The sequence below is a fragment of the Macrosteles quadrilineatus genome, unplaced genomic scaffold (assembly GCF_028750875.1).
Source record: "Macrosteles quadrilineatus isolate MER2022 unplaced genomic scaffold, UCM_ALF_1.0 Scaffold_2__2_contigs__length_208266976, whole genome shotgun sequence".
Taxonomy (NCBI): domain Eukaryota; kingdom Metazoa; phylum Arthropoda; class Insecta; order Hemiptera; family Cicadellidae; genus Macrosteles; species Macrosteles quadrilineatus.
In genome coordinates this window covers 194,364,833-194,383,025 of record NW_026542595.1, presented here as the reverse complement: position 1 = coordinate 194,383,025, position 18,193 = coordinate 194,364,833, and the positions used below count along the sequence as shown (strand labels likewise).

General features: G+C 37.2%; 3 protein-coding genes across 3 annotated transcripts in view; 2 read left to right on the top strand and 1 right to left on the bottom strand.

Annotated features, from left to right (window-relative positions):
- LOC128986773 (polyphosphoinositide phosphatase-like) overlaps positions 1-6,552 on the top strand; it is a 30,026-nt gene extending 23,474 nt beyond the window's left edge. Inside the window, exon 17 of the mRNA XM_054407291.1 lies at positions 6,463-6,552. The gene's annotated coding sequence lies outside the window, so the exon portion shown is untranslated. The remainder of the gene's footprint in view (positions 1-6,462) is intronic.
- On the bottom strand, positions 3,172-17,387 carry LOC128985247 (actin-related protein 10-like). The gene is made up of 9 exons (XM_054404638.1): positions 17,370-17,387; positions 17,052-17,236; positions 13,190-13,298; positions 12,448-12,623; positions 11,993-12,105; positions 7,851-7,935; positions 7,298-7,427; positions 6,157-6,358; positions 3,172-3,911 (listed from the first exon to the last, which is right to left on the bottom strand). The coding sequence occupies exons 1-9, from the start codon at positions 17,385-17,387 to the stop codon at positions 3,763-3,765; spliced, it is 1,167 nt and encodes a 388-aa protein (XP_054260613.1). The 3' UTR covers positions 3,172-3,762.
- A 24-nt stretch (positions 17,388-17,411) lies between these two features.
- LOC128985246 (ATP-binding cassette sub-family C member 10-like) overlaps positions 17,412-18,193 on the top strand; it is an 18,990-nt gene continuing 18,208 nt past the window's right edge. Inside the window, 1 exon segment of the mRNA XM_054404637.1 lies at positions 17,412-17,419. Within this exon segment, the coding sequence (XP_054260612.1) occupies positions 17,412-17,419 (8 nt within the window).

The following is an 18,193-nucleotide window of genomic DNA, read 5'->3' as shown; positions in this document are numbered from 1 at the left end:
AAAAAGTAACCATAAAAATCAAATTGTGTTAGCACATTTGTCTAGTATTTACAAATAATTTGCAGTATGATGTTCGTTGAAATCACACAGGAAATCATAAATAAAAATCCAGATATATTTTTACATTAAATGCATTTATTTACAAAAATACAAATAAACATCAAAACAGATATTTCTTGCAAATCCTTAAGAAACTGTGGAAACAAAATTTATAAAAGCATTTAGTTTAGTTAGGCTAATTAGGAAATATACTATCATCCTTGATTTTATCTATCTATAGTCATCACCCAAGATATCACAAATTTTAGTCAAAAAATTACATTGAAAAGTTTAATGTTTGGAAAATCTGATACACCAGCAAAATATTTATGCAAACTTGAATATTGAATCTTGGTGTAAAAAAACTTCACAGAACACGACTTTACAGACGACAACAGATCCACAACTGTGTCTTTTTTAGTCTCATAATGCATTTAAACATGAATTATTTAAATATCCTGAACACAACAGTTTTACTATATTGTACTGGTACCTTTAAATGCTGCAGCCAAAAACCGAAACATTGCAATATTTCTCCAAGCAAACTTGTGATGTGGGACCAGCCACATCACAAGTTTGCATTATTATACAGACACAGACAGCCTTTAAAACTATATTTATTTTTACTTGACCTCAGTCTAGTGATGGGCGATACGGACGCGTATCGCGATACAGCGATACGATACGTATCGGAAAAAAATATCGTATCGCCATATTGAATCGGGCGTCTGTATTGCGATACGTGAATCGTATCGTCAAAAATATCGAAAAACGATACGTATCGTATCGTTTTCCCCCTCCCCTACCTAACCTAGAAACGGCAAATTTATATAAGTACCTGGGGACCAAGCTTTGCTCGGGGAAAATCATTAGTTTACTCTGAAAACAGTCTTAGTATTGCAGATACATTAATCCATTTCCACACTCCACACTGCTCGCCTTTACTACTTCCTTCACAACTCCCTACGTCTTGGACCTGTTTCCCTATCCTTCCCATAGTATTTTAGGATTGCAGATACATTAGTGTAATTGCCACAGACAGTTCCCACCACGACCGCCTTAAACTGTTCCCACACTTTGCACTGCTAGTGCTAGATAGCACGCTAGTGGAAATGGACTGGACTGGGATGGGACTGGTACATTATCAAATAAAAATCAAAAATACAGACGTCAAAAACTCCTATTTCAAACTACACATCCACAGAGTACAGATTTTGCAGTTTGCTCGGCCTGCGCAAAAAAAGCTTAAAAATATCGTTTTGACATGAATTGTATCGCTCTATGTGCCGATATAAATACAAATATCGTTTTAGGCGATACGATACGTATTGTTTTTCAAATAATTGTATCGTCCCTCGCGTATCGCGATATTCCGATACGATACGATACGTATCGCACATCACTACCTCAGTCAATAAGAGCATAGTTTTCCATACACATTGACCACTAGATAAGGGTTATGTAAGGACAAAGTGCAGGATAATATGATGCAGAATATAAGGTCTATGTAAGGTGTTTATGAAAATAAACAAGAAAACAAGTGTAAATCGACAAATAAAACTGAACAGTGATCAATAAATACTAAAAAATAAATCTCTAATCATTCAAAATTTATAACAATCTTATAAACATAATATTGTGCAATAAGTTAATAAATACAAACCACTTGCATATACAGAGCACTTTTTGAAACTTCAACATTTCCCTACAACTAGGAAAGCAAGAGTTAGTTAAAACTATGTTTTTCAGCATGGGTGACAAAGAGATTTTTTTACATAGACTTGTAAAACAAATTACAAATATAAAATAAACCATCGTCTTCAGTCTCTATTCTCTACACAGGACCATTGCCTTTTGGATGCTGGTGTAGTCATCATCTAAATGAACCTGTAGCTTTATTTTTTTTCAAAAAGAACACAGTTGAATGACTTAGTGCGCTGCTATCACATTTGTATTATTTATTTCTAGGGATGGACGGGATTGAATTTTTAGTTCGGGACGGGACGGGACGGGATTTTTATTTCCCTCCCGATTTTCGGGACGGGACGGGACGGGATTTTTTTCTGTGCATAAAAAGAAAGTACTGTATTGCAGTTACCAAAAAAAGACATACGAAATCAATTTTTAGCATTTGTGGCACTGATCTATAAAAACCAAAAAATGGGTAACAATTTACAGGTACCTATAGTAACTTGTGACTCGCGGGTCACGGGGTGATCGTCTGTATGACTCACGGTCACGGCGAGATCGTCGTCATGACTCGCGGTCACGGCGCGATCGTCGGTATGACTCGCGGTCACGGCGCGATCGTCGGTATGACTCGCGATCACAACGCGATCGTCATCATGACTCGCGGTCACGGCGCGATCGTCGGTATGACTCCGCAAGCACGAGGTAATCGTCGGTATGACTCGCGGTCACGGCGCGATCGTCGGTATGACTCCGCAAGCACGAGGTTATCGTCGGTATGACTCGCGGTCACGGCATGATCGTCGGTATGACTCGCGAACACGGCGCGATCGTCGTCATGACTCGCGGTCACGGCGCGATCGTCGGTATGACTCGCGGTCACAGCGCGATCGTCATCATGACTCGCGGTCACGGCACGATCGTCGGAATGACTCGCGGTCACAGCGCGATCGTCGGTATGACTCCGCGGTCACGGGGTTATCGTCGGTATGACTCGCGGTCACGGCGCGATCGTCGATATGACTCGCGATCACGGCTCGATCGTCGGTATGACTCGCGGTCACAGCGCGATCGCCGTCACGACTCGCGGTCACGGCGCGATCGTCGGTATGACTCGCGGTCACGGCGCGATCGTCGGTATGACTCGCGATCACGGCTCGATCGTCAGCATGACTCCGCGGTCACGGCGCTATCGTCGTCATGACTCGCGGTCACGGCGCGATCGTCGTCATGACTCGCGGTCACGGCGCGATCGTAGTCATGACTCGCGGTCACGGCGCGATCGTCGTCATGACTCGCGGTCACGGCGCGATCGTCGTCATGACTCGCGGTCACGGCGCGATCGTCGTCATGACTCGCGGTCACGGCGCGATCGTCGTCATGACTCGCGGTCACGGCGCGATCGTCGTCATGACTCGCGGTCACGGCGCGATCGTCGTCATGACTCGCGGTCACGGCGCGATCGTCGGTATGACTTCGTCTCCTGCGTTCGCGGACCTATCGCTCGCAATAACGGCGTTATCGGCACTCGCGAAGGGGAAAAATTGCCGACAATCGGACCAAATCCCGTCCCGAAAAATTCCCGAGTCAAATGTAATCCCGTCCCGATAATCGGGAATATTTTTTTCCCGAAAAATTCCCGAAATTTCGGGACCTGTCCATCCCTATTTATTTCTTTGAATTTAACTGGGTTAACAAGTTTACTGAATCATAAACTTTCAGTATGAATCAGTAATCAACTTCAGCGCACTCTGTGAATGTATTCAACTATATTCATTTTTATTTTAAAACTACCTACACCTGCATGAAAATAGAGTGTATACTTTTACCAAAGATACGATTTACAACTCAAACCCCCAGAAACAAGACAAATTGACGTATGCAGGACATTTTGACCAATCGGAAGCCGCAACCATCAATGCTGAATAACATAGTTTATAAAACACATTAGTTGCTACAGTGCTATCTATGAGGCAATGGTGAGGTGGAAGGTAGGGGGGCGAACACCTTCTTCAGGTCGAGGCGCAGTTTTTTTCAGATGACCAACGACGGTCCGTTCTGGTGGCTGAGACGGTTGTGTAGCAGACTGCACCAGTCAGGAACACTAGACGAGCTCAGACTCGAGTAACCCTCCCTTGTCAGGGACCTCATGGTGATCATATCTGTAGCTCCGTACAACGCTCCTACATCAGACACTAGGGTTAGATAAACAATCCGTTGCAGCATTGTGGAATGATAGTAATTTTGCGATTGACTAAAACCTGAAAATATGCATTTTGAACAAACTGGAAAGCTACTACAGTGTAGAACCTCGATAGTTCGACACTTTGTGGACTTAAGGGATGTCCAACTATAGGGAGTAAATGGAGTTTAATATTAATATACAGGAAAGTAAGAACACAATCCTTATAGAAAACACCCAAATTTTTTTTTGTCCTAGGACGCTAGGCACGAGCCTGGGATTGTTTTTCACATTACTTCACGCTAGACCTAGGGGTTACGGCATTATCACTTAGATAAAATCCATTGGTGACTTGGCGAGGATCGAACCCGGGACCTCAGGGACTGAAGTCCCGCCCTCTAACCACTACACCAGCTCGCTCCCCGTAACCCAAATTTATTAAATACTAAAAAGCTTAACAATTTCACTGTTCATTAGTTAAGTCTCAAGTCAACAATAAATGACAAATTAATGTTCAAGTCAGCTTACATCACAAGTAACCATTAAAATATATCACTTGGCAAAATAGCTCAGCCCGTGTCGAACTATCAAAGGTTTACTGTATTTAGAAAAACATATTTTGTACCCTATTCTGAATCGTTTCTTCGGCTACTGGAAGGAGTCTGATTGTCAAAAAGGGTGGAAAAAAGGTAGAATGGTAGTAGATGAAGTAAAGAACACATTGCTCTTTTTGTATTTTAACTAACTTGCTTGGCCATTATATGGGTGACAACACACACATATATTCTTTTTAATTTTGATATTCTGTTTACTAATGCTCCACACATAACCTGTGGCCTTCAATAGATTAAATTTATTTTTCGTCATACTACAGCAAAAACAGCCGTTTTTAATGCATGCATTGCAGGTCTAAAGTAGCATTTTAAATCTCTAGGGAGCAAAAATCATTTTTAGTCTCCGGTGAGTAAAAATCAGCTGTTGTAAACAGTAGTAGATTTCGATTGTGGCAATCGTATGGATCGAAATTATTTATCGATTGATTTATTAGGTAAGGTGTTATTTTTATCCTATTGTTGTTGAACCTTGGCTTTATGTCTACCCCAATTTTTGAAGAATAAACACTTTTTGCTGTCTAGACGATCCCCATAAAATAAGTCCGTAATCTATATAATTAATACGCTACATGAAACTTTGTCGGTTGAACTCCTCCGCCATTTCTTAACCGATTTTATCCATTGACGTCTCATTGGAAAGAGCAGTCGCGTAGATTTGCAAACTGGCCTTACATTTATGAAAAAGTCCCTTAAGCTCTGCCCCAGTGGCTTTGAAAATTCCCATGTTATCCTTATGGAGAACTTAACTGTTTACATTTTGATCAGCTGCATAATTAAATTGCTGTTGTTTATATTTCAATTCAATGAAACGCATTGAGTACATTTATTTACTATTTGAGTTTGTGTAAACATAACCCCCAAGACGGACCGTGTTAGTATGGTTGTATCTTAAATTTGTGTATTTAACTTTGTTTTGTGTTGCTATGACGGATCGTGTTAGCATGATTGTAACTTAAATTTGTGCATTCATCGTTGTTTTGTGTAGCTATAATTTGTTTATTTGTTGTTTCTTTTAAATTACTCCAATGTGACAACGAAACATAGACAGGAGGCGTAATCGTGATAACGATCGCAGCTACAGAACAGTGGCGCGTAATAGGTGGTAATAGGCTTAACTCATCACAGTCAGCACCTGACCCTGGACAATCTCAACTATTAGGTTACAAATGCGCCCTAAACTATCCCAAAACGACTTTTCCTTCTCAATTGGCCCTCTATCAATGACATGTGTTGCGCATTTTGAGAAGGAGAAAACCGGCCGGAATGCCTTAGGTTTATCAATAACGAAGATAAACATGGTCTGAGTTAACACACCGGTAATCTTTGAGTTGGCTCTTTTAAACTCATTGTAAATATGATGTTATTCTTTTTGAAACAACTCCTGTAATACTTTACAATTGCTCGAATTCGAGCAACATGTACACTAGTTCATAATTGAAGCGAAATAAGCATAATAGGCTACTGCAATTTGTGTAAGTACAGTATGTGAACTAAATTGTATTAAGTTCTGAAGACTAGCGCTATTTTAAATTCAGACAAAGATCTCCTCAAGTGTCCACAAGAGGAAGTGACTAAAAAATGAAAACAATACCTGCACTTTGATAATTTCAATTTCCAAAATGGTAAACAAACCTCCAAGCCATGCGATATAGTTTTCCACCCCTGGAGGATTGTGGAACTTAAAGGTGGTGATTTTCAGTTTGTCCTTGTACTCAGGGGATTGTAGCAACAGCTTCAGCTCTGACTGAAGTCTAGCCTTGAACCCAGCAGCTATCACAGAACCTCCCACTAACACTATGTTCTCTGCCAGTGGTCGCCTCATGTCTATGGAACTCTGCAAGTAGTCACAGAGTCAATGTTTAGGTCACGTCTAACATGCACAGTAAAATGATCAAACTCTTTCATTTCAAAAATGTGTTCTTTCTTTCTTTGTTACAGTCTTCACAACTGAAATTTTGTAAGGAAAAATCAAAACCAGGGGAAAGTGGTCAAAATCAATTTTTGTGAATATGCCGAGGAAATACCGAGGAACAGGACGCTAACCGAAAGAGCTCTGCCAAATGAACTTGACACTCTGTAGAAGTGAGACGAAAATGCTTTGTTTAGGTGGGAAATGGGTTGACAAACCCAATCCTTGTAGGTGTTTTAGTACAAACTATCATTAAAAACAATAAATGTGTGTGTTTTGCAATTATGTTTCTAACAAGGGAATTTAATTGTTTAAATTTTAATGCAAAACAAAATCGCTATACTTAACAATTACTTTGCTGCAAAGAGGAGCAAAAGAGTGTTGTTATTTACGTTTCAGTGTATTTCCCCTGCAGGAATAAGCTATTACAGCAGATATCATGAGACCTGGGACTGATTTACTTTTTTGTTTTTAAGTCCCCAGAGGCCAAAAACACCATAATTTATGTTTTATTAAAAAAAGTTTAAATATCTACTACCAAGCGATCCATTAAAAAAGATAAAAAAATTTAATGGATTGCTTTATAGTTTATAGCAGGTATTTGAACCTTTTAAAATATTATTTGGCAATCCGGAGGCTAACATCTATAATTAAGGCCTTAGTATTTAGAATGGGAAGCGGCCATGTTCAAAGTTACAGCGCTTCTGCATAGTAGCCTGTACCAGTTGGTCATTGTATTACCAGTCTCTGTAAACAGAATCGGCAGATAAGCAATCTACTGTAATTTCTTTACTCTCCTTATGGATAACGGGTAACATAGAAGAATAATGCTGATCCATCCATTGTGAGGGTAAAATATTCTACCTTGACGATGGCGTCCAGGATCATGTTGGGTAGAGACAGCTGATCGTTGTCTCGTTCAAACAAAACCTCATGACAAGCTTCTCTCACTGGCCCTGGTACTGTGATGTTATGATCTCCGTCTATTGGGTACCTACAGTAAAGTGATGACAGTTAATTTTGTAGCTCCTGGACTTTATAAACCTTATGACAAAAGAGTTCTGTCTGTAGTTGGAATTTTCAATGACTAATTATGACTAGTTTCATTGCAAACTCCACATTTTCAAAATTTTATGACTAGTTTCATTGCAAACTCCACATTTTCAAAATTTACAACTTGTCAAAACATAATTTAGAAGATACAACTATGTATACTTACTTATAAAGATTCTTGTCTATGGCTATGAATTATTAATACAGTAAAATTCATTCTATAAGTGACATTAATCATTGCTTCAAAATCTTACATTGTTTTAGGAAAGGGAGGAAACTGGACACACTTGAGACATACAAAATATACACATCGAATGAAAGAAGTTACAAACCAAGTGTTCAGAGACATTATTTGCACACTCACAGGACATCAGGGACAGAAGGTTCTGGCTGTTTATCCTCCCAGTATAGCACCCCTCTCTCTTGTTTGGTGACAAACGACGTTCGCACTTGTAACAAATGCAACACATTAGCTAATTATATTCAATTTAAAACCTAATTTTGTATATCAGTAAGCAATAGTTTCAGTAGGTACAAGTTGTATGTCTAATAACTCCTTGATTCACATTTTACGCTTAAAGACGTCTTCCAACACTACCCTCTTATATGATAAAATTGCAATCATCTGAATCAATTTTGGCCGTACTGTTTTCAGATAATCAGTAATAGGTTATTTTATTTTCACCAAAATTTGGAGCATTTGATGAAAAATAATTCACTTTTGATAACATACTGTAAGCATTTTTAGTTAATAGTAACTAGTGGAACCCCGTCAAAATCGACGGTTAATCTTGAGGTTTTATGTAAATTCAGCTAACTGCGATAGATAGAGTGAAGTCATTAAAATCTTAGTTAAATGAAGGGAGGATAAGCATAATAATAAGTATGACGATTGTGTTCCCTAAAAATCGTGATTGTTGAATTCGTTTAACACAATATTTCCTACCTTTTTATCGGCTTTAGGTTGCCCAAAAGGTTTTTTAGGAGTCTTTTTAAATTGTTTGTTCATGAGTTTATTTCATGTTGAAGCCACTTTCACTATATGGGAGAATGAGTTCATATAATTAGTCTATCATGTTACGGAAAGAGTCAATATTTATTACTAACAACTAATTCCATCTGCTTTAGAAAAATCATTCAGATTGTATCCAGATTTATAAGTAAATCTTCATCTTTGGTCATAAAAATACAGAATTTTATCAGCATTTAAATAAGTTTTTTTTTTTTGTATTCGATAAAAATATCTGATTCTCCAGATAGCTGTAACATTCTTACTTCAATCCAAGCAATTTTAATTCCTTCTCTTGCCACATCGACCCATGTATTTAATCATCCTGTTCTTACTTGATAATTCATTAACTTATGGGGTAGCCTAGTTTTGCCTGGCCATATCGACCACATAAAGCTGTGCATGTTTTTCGTGGATGGAATGAACCATAATTGTAGGAAATTTGATCACAAATCTTGAACATTTGCGGAACCAAATCCATAACCTAGTCCAGCCTTGATAACAAATTATGCAAATGCGATGAGATGTGATGACACTGTTATGTTTCCGAATGTTTTGTATGTAGTGAGGTTTAGGATGAATTGTTCAACCTAGCTACATGTGTACATCAAAGTAAAAACCCTGTGGGCCTCACTTTTTTTAAATACCTGAATTGACATTAGTTCACCTACTTCACCAAAACCATAGATGAAACATACTCCGTAGTTAGTCTATTCCAAAACTTGAACACAGCTCTCATCCTCAACGTAAGTTACTCATCTATGACACAATTTTCAACCCGATTATCGAAAACTTTCATACCAATAAATGAATTTCTGGTGTTCTTTCTTGAATTTCAACCTTACAATATATATAAGATAACCCGATAAGGAATAATTATATGTTCCTTTGAAAATGATATGTCACACTTATTTCATAATTTAAAATTTTCTAAGAGCAATAAAGCATAGATTTTTGAACAAAACATTTAAAACGAATCATAAATTCATCATTTTGTAGAAACTATAAAAAACTTGCCATGCAGTGGAGAATCAATTTAAAATCATAAATAACTAGTGGAACCCCGTCGAAATCGACGGTTAATCTTGAGGTTTTATGTAAATTCAGCTAACTGCGATAGATAGAGTGAAGTCATTAAAATCTTAGTCAAATGAAGGGAGGATAAGCATAATAATAAGTATGACGATTGTGTTCCCTAAAAAATGTGATTGTTGAATTCGTTTAACACAATATTTCCTACCTTTTTATCGGCTTTATGTTGCCCAAAAGGTTTTTTAGGAGTCGTTATAATTGTTTGTTCATGAGTTTGTTTCATGTCAAAGCCACTTTCACTATCTGGGAGAATGAGTTCATATAATTAGTCTATCATGTTACAGAAAGAGTCAATATTTATTACTAACAACTAATTCCAACTGCTTTAGAAAAATCATTCAGATTGTATCCAGATTTATAAGTAAATCTTCATCTTTAGTCATAAAAATACAGAATTTTATCATCATTTAAATAAGTTTTTTCTGTATTTGATAAAAATATCTGATTCTCCAGATAGCAGTAACATTCTTACTTCAATCCAAGCAATTTTAATTCCTTCTCTTGCCACATCGACCCATGTATTTAATCATCCTGTTCTTACTTGATAATTCATTAACTTATGGGGTAGCCTAGTTTTGCCTGGCCATATCGACCACATAAAGCTGTGCATGTTTTTCGTGGATGGAATGAACCATAATTGTAGGAAATTTGATCACAAATCTTGAACATTTGTGGAACCAAATGCATAACCTAGTCCAGCCTTGGTAACAAATTATGCAAATGCAATGAGATGTGATGACACTGTTGTGTTTCCGAATGTGTTGTATGTAGTGAGGTTTAGATGCGTTGTTCAACCTAGCTACATGTGTACATCAAAGTAAAAACCCTGTAGGCCTGCACATTTTTAAAAAAATACCTGAATTGACATTAGTTCACCTACTTCACCAAAACCATAGATGAAACATACTCCGTAGTTAGTCTATTCCAAAACTTGAACACAGCTCTCATCCTCAATGCAAGTTACTCATCTATGACACAATTTTCCACCCGATTATCGAAAACTTTCATACCAATAAATGAATTTGTGGTGTTCTCTCTTGAATTGAAAAATAAATGGTGATTGAAAGTAGGAAAAAAAAGGCAAGTGCCAACCTTACAATACATAAGCTAACCCGATAAGGAATAATTATATGTTCCTTTGAAAATGATATGTCACACTTATTTCATAATTTAACATTTTCTAAGAGCAATAATGCATAGATTTTTGAACAAAACATTTAAAACGTATCATAAATTCATCATTTTGTTGAAACTATAAAAAACTTACCATGCAGTGGAGAATCATTTTAAAATCATAAATAATAATGTAAACATTTAATTTTGACAGTTTCAGTAGACCTTTGAATACAATTTTAATATTAACAGCTGGTTCATTAAAAGTAGTGTAAAATTATCCATATGATCATAATGTAAACAAAATTGCAGAGTGAACTTTAAAGGCCTATGGGGCAGAGCCCCAAGGAAATTTACCTCTTTTCTATTTTGAGGGCTGTCTTTCAGACCAATACCTGTCTTTAGACACCCCTACCAAGTTTCTACACCCAGCCGTTCTCTCAAATTAGCTGTGACAAAAACTCTGTTTTCCTCCATAAGAATAACATGGGATGGGACTTTAAAGGCCACTGGGGCAGAGCCCCGAGGGAATTTACCACGTTTCTCTTTTGATGGCTCATCTACAGACCAAGACCTTTCTTTAGACACCCCTACCGAGTTTCTACGCCCAGCCATTCTCTCAAAATAGCTATGACAAAGAAAAACAGTTTCAAATTAATATATAGATAGTGAATAAAAAAATATAACGCTTTTACAGACACATAGTACTACACCTATTCTAAGTTATTTACGTTGTTTCGTAGATCTGGGTCAAGTGTTAGAGTGTATTGGAAGGGGTGAAACAATCGAGTTTGAGCCGAACTCACTACCATAGTATTATCACAACCGCAGAAGGTCTGCAGATATTTTGTGATTGAAAAGTTCACCTGCTTTGATTGCTGATGACCATGATTTGGACAGTAGAACATAAAGCTGGGTTTTCCTAGGCGCGGAAGCGGAGAGCGGAGAGAGGAACGCGGAGAGCGGAATTGAAATTAACATGGCATTCCGCTCCGCTTCTAGGAAAACAGTAACATTAAATTGCCTAAGACAAGTGGAGTCCGCTCTCCGCGTTCCTCTCTCCGCTCGCCGACTATGGTAGAACGCTCTGTTAGAGGATCATTCAACCATGGGATTTTAAAAAAATGGGATTTTAATGAAATATATGTTGCAGCAGCTGGTCCAGGGGATGCCTACTTCAGTGTCCAAAGGTCAATGTAGACATAACAGATGTTTTAAAATATAAATAACAGTTTTATATCTGGAAGGTTTAAACTAATTACCAAAGTGCTAAAACCTACAGACAAAGATACCTTTTATATCTTCAATAACTGAGTCAGGTAGATTGTTGGCCTGCTGGGACTTCCTGATGGATTCACCACTATCCTGCTTCTCATACCATTCTACCAAGGTCTTCTTAAGTCTCCTGAAGAACAGACTAAAATTGTTAGAATGGTTGCTACTACAATCAATTTTCCAAACTTCAAAGCCATGCTTATATTCACATGCAGATGAGCAAATTCTGACCTATACTAATTACACTTTTCTACTTAATTTATTCAATTAAATTATCTAAAAGCACAGTCTAGTCGATAGTGAGTTTGGGATTTAAATTTGCTTAGGACCAGTGAAGTGAATAGTTATTCCTTTGATTTTGGACACTGTGTTGTTTTTTTATTAGTCCTAGTTGTGTTATTCAAATACAGTAACAAGAAAAATGCCTTATCGTCAGGCCCAACCTGTACTAAGATTTGAGGTCTATACGTACTGCTCTATGGCGGCACCTGCCAGAGGTTGCGCCTGCCACGTTCGCAGAACAGGGACGCCTTCATACACGGGTACCACCTGCGCCTCACTGTGTCCTACATCTACCACCAGACCTGTGTCTATGGCCAGTGTCGCCAACACAACCAAGTGCGAGGGCACCAGCAACATCGAACACACCTGCATAACCAAACGTTGCTTACAGCTATAACTGATGTTTGTCAATTTAACACATCTTTACAAAAAGGGAACACATACATATGAATTGTGGTATGGCTTTCGGCTTTCGAATCACTATGATTTAACAATAAAAAAGGTTAAATTACATTGTGCATTACCATAGTACCCTAAATTGTAGTCAAAACTACCATATCGTCAAAGCACCAGATCTCAGGATGTTTTCCATAGGCAACAGTGTCCTATCCTCAATCTTCAGAGTAGCCTACACGATTCCACGCCTCATGAAGCCGGGAAATGAGTTCGGTCCTACATTTGACTTATTTTTTCCCAATCATATTGTGCTTCAGGATAGATACATCCCGAACAATCTGCTAACAAGACCAGGAATAGTTCACCAAACTCTTCTGGACCATATTCTACATTTTCCTTGAGCTTATTTATTAAACTTCATTGTTGTCAGTTTTGAAGCCAGTTTAAATTAGAGTCAAAGGAAAAAAATCTAAAATGTAACACTTATTAGTTATGAACCAATATTAAAACTTCAATACACAGCGTGGTAAGTTTACCTCAAAATGTTGGAACAAGACTTTTGCCAGAGTATCTCTTACGACAGTCGGACACAGGACTGACTCGACCACAACCACACGTCGCTCCTTCGGACTCAGCTGTACATGCCTGCAAACATAAACTCCTCCATATTGTTTACCTTTAACCTTATTCCTTATTTGCATACCCTTCTTTCAAATCCTAGAACACTAGGCTTAGACCTGTCATACTATATTTCATTTCAGGCTAATCCTAGAGGATTGCAGCATTATCAGATAGAAAAAGCCTTTAACGATTGGACGAATTTGAACAAGGGGGCCTAGGCGACTGAGGCCGCACTCTTTTCCTCTAGACCAGCTCTTCCACTTATACTAAGAGCGATGATTGACAATATCAGATAGCCCTGACTTAATCCCACTAACGAGTATGTTCCTGCTCGTCGACCAGCAATGTTGGTATAGTGTAGTAGGCCTACAACATGTATTTATTTATACGTTGTTTATTTCAAATCTTGTATGTTTTGAGGATTTAGACCTATGGCATTATAAGTTTTATAAGTATTGCACACAACACCTGTTTTGCTTCTTATGAAGAGGAGGACACAGATTTTTCTTTTAGCGAATTTCCCATATAGGGAATAAGCTATTACCGTAGTACTCATGGTAAGACCTGGACCCGGGACCGATTTATTTTTTCGTTTTGAGGTCCCTAGAGGCCAAAAACACCATCCGTTCAAATTCATATATATATATATATATATATGTGTCCGTCAGCACGATAACTCGAGCAAAAATGATCCGATTTTGATGAAATTTGGTACAAACGTGTAAACCTACATTTATTCGATCAAGTTCGCGAACCAGCATGATCGGACTATGGGAACGGGGGTTTATGGGGGGTTTTATGGGGTAAAAATAGGTTTTTCCCATTTTTGACCCTAAAAACACAAAATTTTACAATTTATTTCCAAACCATTTTGTAAAGCTTAAAAAAACAAATAATTTAGTATATTGAAGCGTTATTGTGCGCCTAATGGTTACAGAGAAAATTCCAAAAAATTGTAAATTTAAAATCCCTATGTTATTCTTATGGAGAATAAGTCAACTGTTGTAGTTTACTTGTTTATGAACATGTTTTGATCTAATTTGGAAAATACATTTATTTCTTACTAAACTATTAACATAAAAAAAACCACCTTTTTACTCTCCCTGTTGCAGCAAACCTAAGTACTCGTTAAACTAATTCTATTTAAATAGGGAATAAATATGATATTTTAAAGGAGGCATTTTAATGTGAAATCCTATCAGGCTAATGGAAATTCGCTTAGTCTGCAGGTTTGCTGCGGCGGGGGTATTTAATCTAACCACCAAATTTCTGTCAAGGAGGGGGTTGCTTACTCTCTGTTTGACAGGGCTAAGAGCATATGCTCCAATCAGGATGAGTTGAAGGATGAAATAAAGAAAGTAGAACAGGATTTGGCTAGTAACGGATACCCTCGATCCATTATAAACGAATGCAAGCAAGAAAGATAGGGCTACGCGTGAACCTTTACAAAATCACAAGGAAAAGCTCGTCCACATGTCAATCCCGTATGTGTTAGGGCTATCGGAAAAAATCAGAAGGGTTGCTAGGAAATTTAATGTGCAGCGTTTTAGGACACAAAACACACTTAGGCAGAGTCTCTGCGGCACTGTACATCGCTCGGTCATTTTGTTGGTTTTACTTTTCCAGGTACCAGACACCATTTCTGTTGTCTCAGTGTTTCCGATTGGTCGGCCATGTTGCTTCAGTCTCATTGGTGAAGTCATTGCAAACGGTGTTATTAGTGTTCCATTGTGTGAGCTGTTCACACTACCCCTTTTTATAGACTGTAGTGTTTTGTGATTGGTTATTATTTACATGTCGTATCATGACTTGACTGCCATACAGTGCATATTTTTTTACTGCTACCCTCTGTAGTGTATTAGGTTGGGCGTTTGTGTATTGTTAGTTGTAATGTGTTAGTTAAGTTTTTTCACCTGATGACTGGATCAGATTCCAGATCCCAAAACGTTGTGTATTGTTTTTCACCATCGTGATGGAAAATGTCCCCAATAAACCTTTGAACAACATTAACTCACCATCACCAACAATGGACTTAAAACAAAGTTTCTTACTTTCTAAACAGCCCTCCTATACTGTATTAATTCTAGGTGAAATACAGTCTCTATTTTTTACAGACATAAAATTATGTATGACATTTAAAACAGTTCTGTGTAAGTCAGACACTTCAGGGGTCTGACTTAGGGGAGGTATGATTGAGGCATTAGTTGAAAATTCCTCCGTGAACAGCGCTGTAGTAGAGAGCACTTTGGCAATGAAGGTTTACTAATCGCAAAAATAGTTCTGTTCATAAAATAAAATTATAAATGCCTAAAATTCAATTTTATAATTTTTTTTTTATAAAATTAAACTATCATAACCTAACCGAACTAACCAAACTTGCTGATAATGAAATAATATAACAAAAGTTTAGTAATAGAAAAAATAATTCTGTTTATTAAATAAAACTAGAAATTGCTCAATTAAGTTTATAATGACTTAATAATAAAATTAAACTGTCATAACCAAACCAAACCAACCAAACTTGCTGATAATAAAAAATCTTGGACAAAAAGTTAATGCTACCAGCGGGATTCGAACCCGGGACCTTCAGCATATCAGCCTGGAACGCTAACCATTAGACCACCGAGGCCGATGGCTACAGATCATTTTGTTACGGTAATGGCGTACCCTTAGCTAATAAGAAGCCCACAGCTGTCATCGTAGCCTCTTCCATACCTCCCCTGAGTAAATACACTTCAGGAATCTTCTTTCATATGATCTTTGCTTCCAATTTTATTGTGTTGTAGGCCTAAATAAATGTAAACAGAAATAGGTTTCAATAAAAATACCCCCGCCGCAGCAAACCTACCGTCTAAGCAAATTTCCATTTGGCCGAATTGATTTTCAATTGATCTATTTAAATAACATTAGGTTTAACGAGTACCTAGGTTTGCTGCTACAAGGAAACTAATAAAGTAGTGTGTTTTTAGTAAAATATTGATAGCTTACTATAAAATAAATAAATTTGCCAAGTTTGATCAAAATATATCCATAAACAAGCAAACTACAACATTTTACAATATTCTCCATAAGAATAACGTGGGAATTTTAAATTTACCATTTTTTTAGTTTTCTCCGTAACCAATAATCGTACAAAAACACTTTGATATACTGAATTGTTTTTTTTTTTTTTTTAAGCTCTTTAAGAAGGTTTGGAGAAAAATTGGGAAATTTTGTGTTTTGAGGGTAAGAAGTGAGAAAAACCAATTTTTACCCCATAAAACCCTTTTCCCATGGTCCGATCATGCTGGATCGCAAACTCATTCAAGTTTATCCTGCCTTACACCTACAAACCAAATTTCATCAAAAACGGATAAAAATTACTCAAGTTATCGTGTTCACGGACACATATATATATATGTATAAATCTATATATATACATATATAAAAATTTGAACGAATGGTGTTTTTGGCCTCTGGGGACATTAAAATGAAAAAGTAAATCGGTCCCGGGCCTAAGTCTTACCATGAGACCTACGGTAATAGCTACTTCCCTATAGGGAAATTCGCTAAAAAAGGATTTATTTAAGACAAACTTAAGTCTACTGGTTTATAAACTCAATCAAAATTCTAATTTTACAGTCCTCTAATTTTTTTTGTAAAATCTATATATTAAATGTTTTAGAAAAAAAAAAAAAAAAATCAAAATGTTATAACTTAACAGAAACAATGCCTTGAGGTTCTCCAGTATTAACCCTTGTAGGCACATTTCAATTTCATAATTAGTACAGTACTCACTTGTAGAAAAGAATGTGCAAAAAGTCCACAAGGAGTGCATAAAGATCTTCTTTGTCTGTGAAGCTCATAACTTGTCTGAGAGTTCCTGTTTTCGAACTTTTAACTTCCGACCGCACAATACATCTTGGGCAAGCCTCCCCAGCAAAACCAAATCTGTAAGGATGAATTAAATTCCTCCAATGAGACTGGACAGTTAGAACCTAAATTATATGTCACATTGCATCTTCATTGCATTGTCTAAGCCACAATATGATTGCTATGAGAAAAGGTTCTTTGCTGAAGATCCACAAATCACTTATGTTATAAATAATTAAGTACCGGTATGCCTAGCATCATTTTCAAACCTCTGGGGACATCAAAATGGAAAAGTAAATCGGTCCCGAGCTCAAGTCTTACCATTAGACCTACCGTACGGTAATAGCTACGGTACTTCCCTATAGGGAAATTCGCTAAAAGCTGATTGAAAATGTTTGTTTAAAGTTGAAATGAAATATAATATTTTAAATTATTTATTTCACTGCTAAATAAAAGTTTGCTAACAATAAGCTTAAATTGCCTCAGTAGGCTACTTGGGGTATTAAGTTTTGGTGGGAGACAGCTCAGTATTTGACCAAAACTATTTTCTCCCATATCGAGTACCTAATCTTCAGTGTAATCTTTGCTCAATAGTTACAACCACGAATACTAGAATAATACCGGTATGGACCATAAACATAAACAAATTCTATTCAACAAATTCTTATTGTTGTCCTGAATAGCTAGCATGTTTTGGCAGTTCCATTTAAGCAATGCTAAATCATGTTTATTTTCGGGCCAAAACGTCATTTGTGTATGTTTATGATCCATACCGTATCTAACTCATTGGAATCAAATTGTTCAACAAACTGCCCTTGGAAATTCAAAGTATTTCTGACAATGCATTTAACAGTAAATTATATGTTTGGCTTCAAAGTAGGCCTTTATACCACAACAATGAATTTTTTATTTAGATATAAGAGGCTGTGATTTTTAAATTAGGTAGAGATTATTATTGACTCTTGTGTATTTATGACTATCTATTGTTTCCCTTCAACTGGCACAGCGACTATAATAGTCGCGGTAGTCGGTGTCTGTAGTGGCACAGACTATAATGGTTGCATTTT

What these genes read in the sequence shown, in the direction of transcription:
- LOC128985247 (XM_054404638.1), bottom strand. An exon ending in TCTTGTTCCAACATTTTGAG is followed by an intron (nt 12,624 to 13,189) that starts GTAAACTTACCA and finishes TTGGTTATGCAG; the next exon opens with GTGTGTTCGATGTTGCTGGT. An exon ending in TCCTGGACGCCATCGTCAAG is followed by an intron (nt 6,359 to 7,297) that starts GTAGAATATTTT and finishes GACTACTTGCAG; the next exon opens with AGTTCCATAGACATGAGGCG.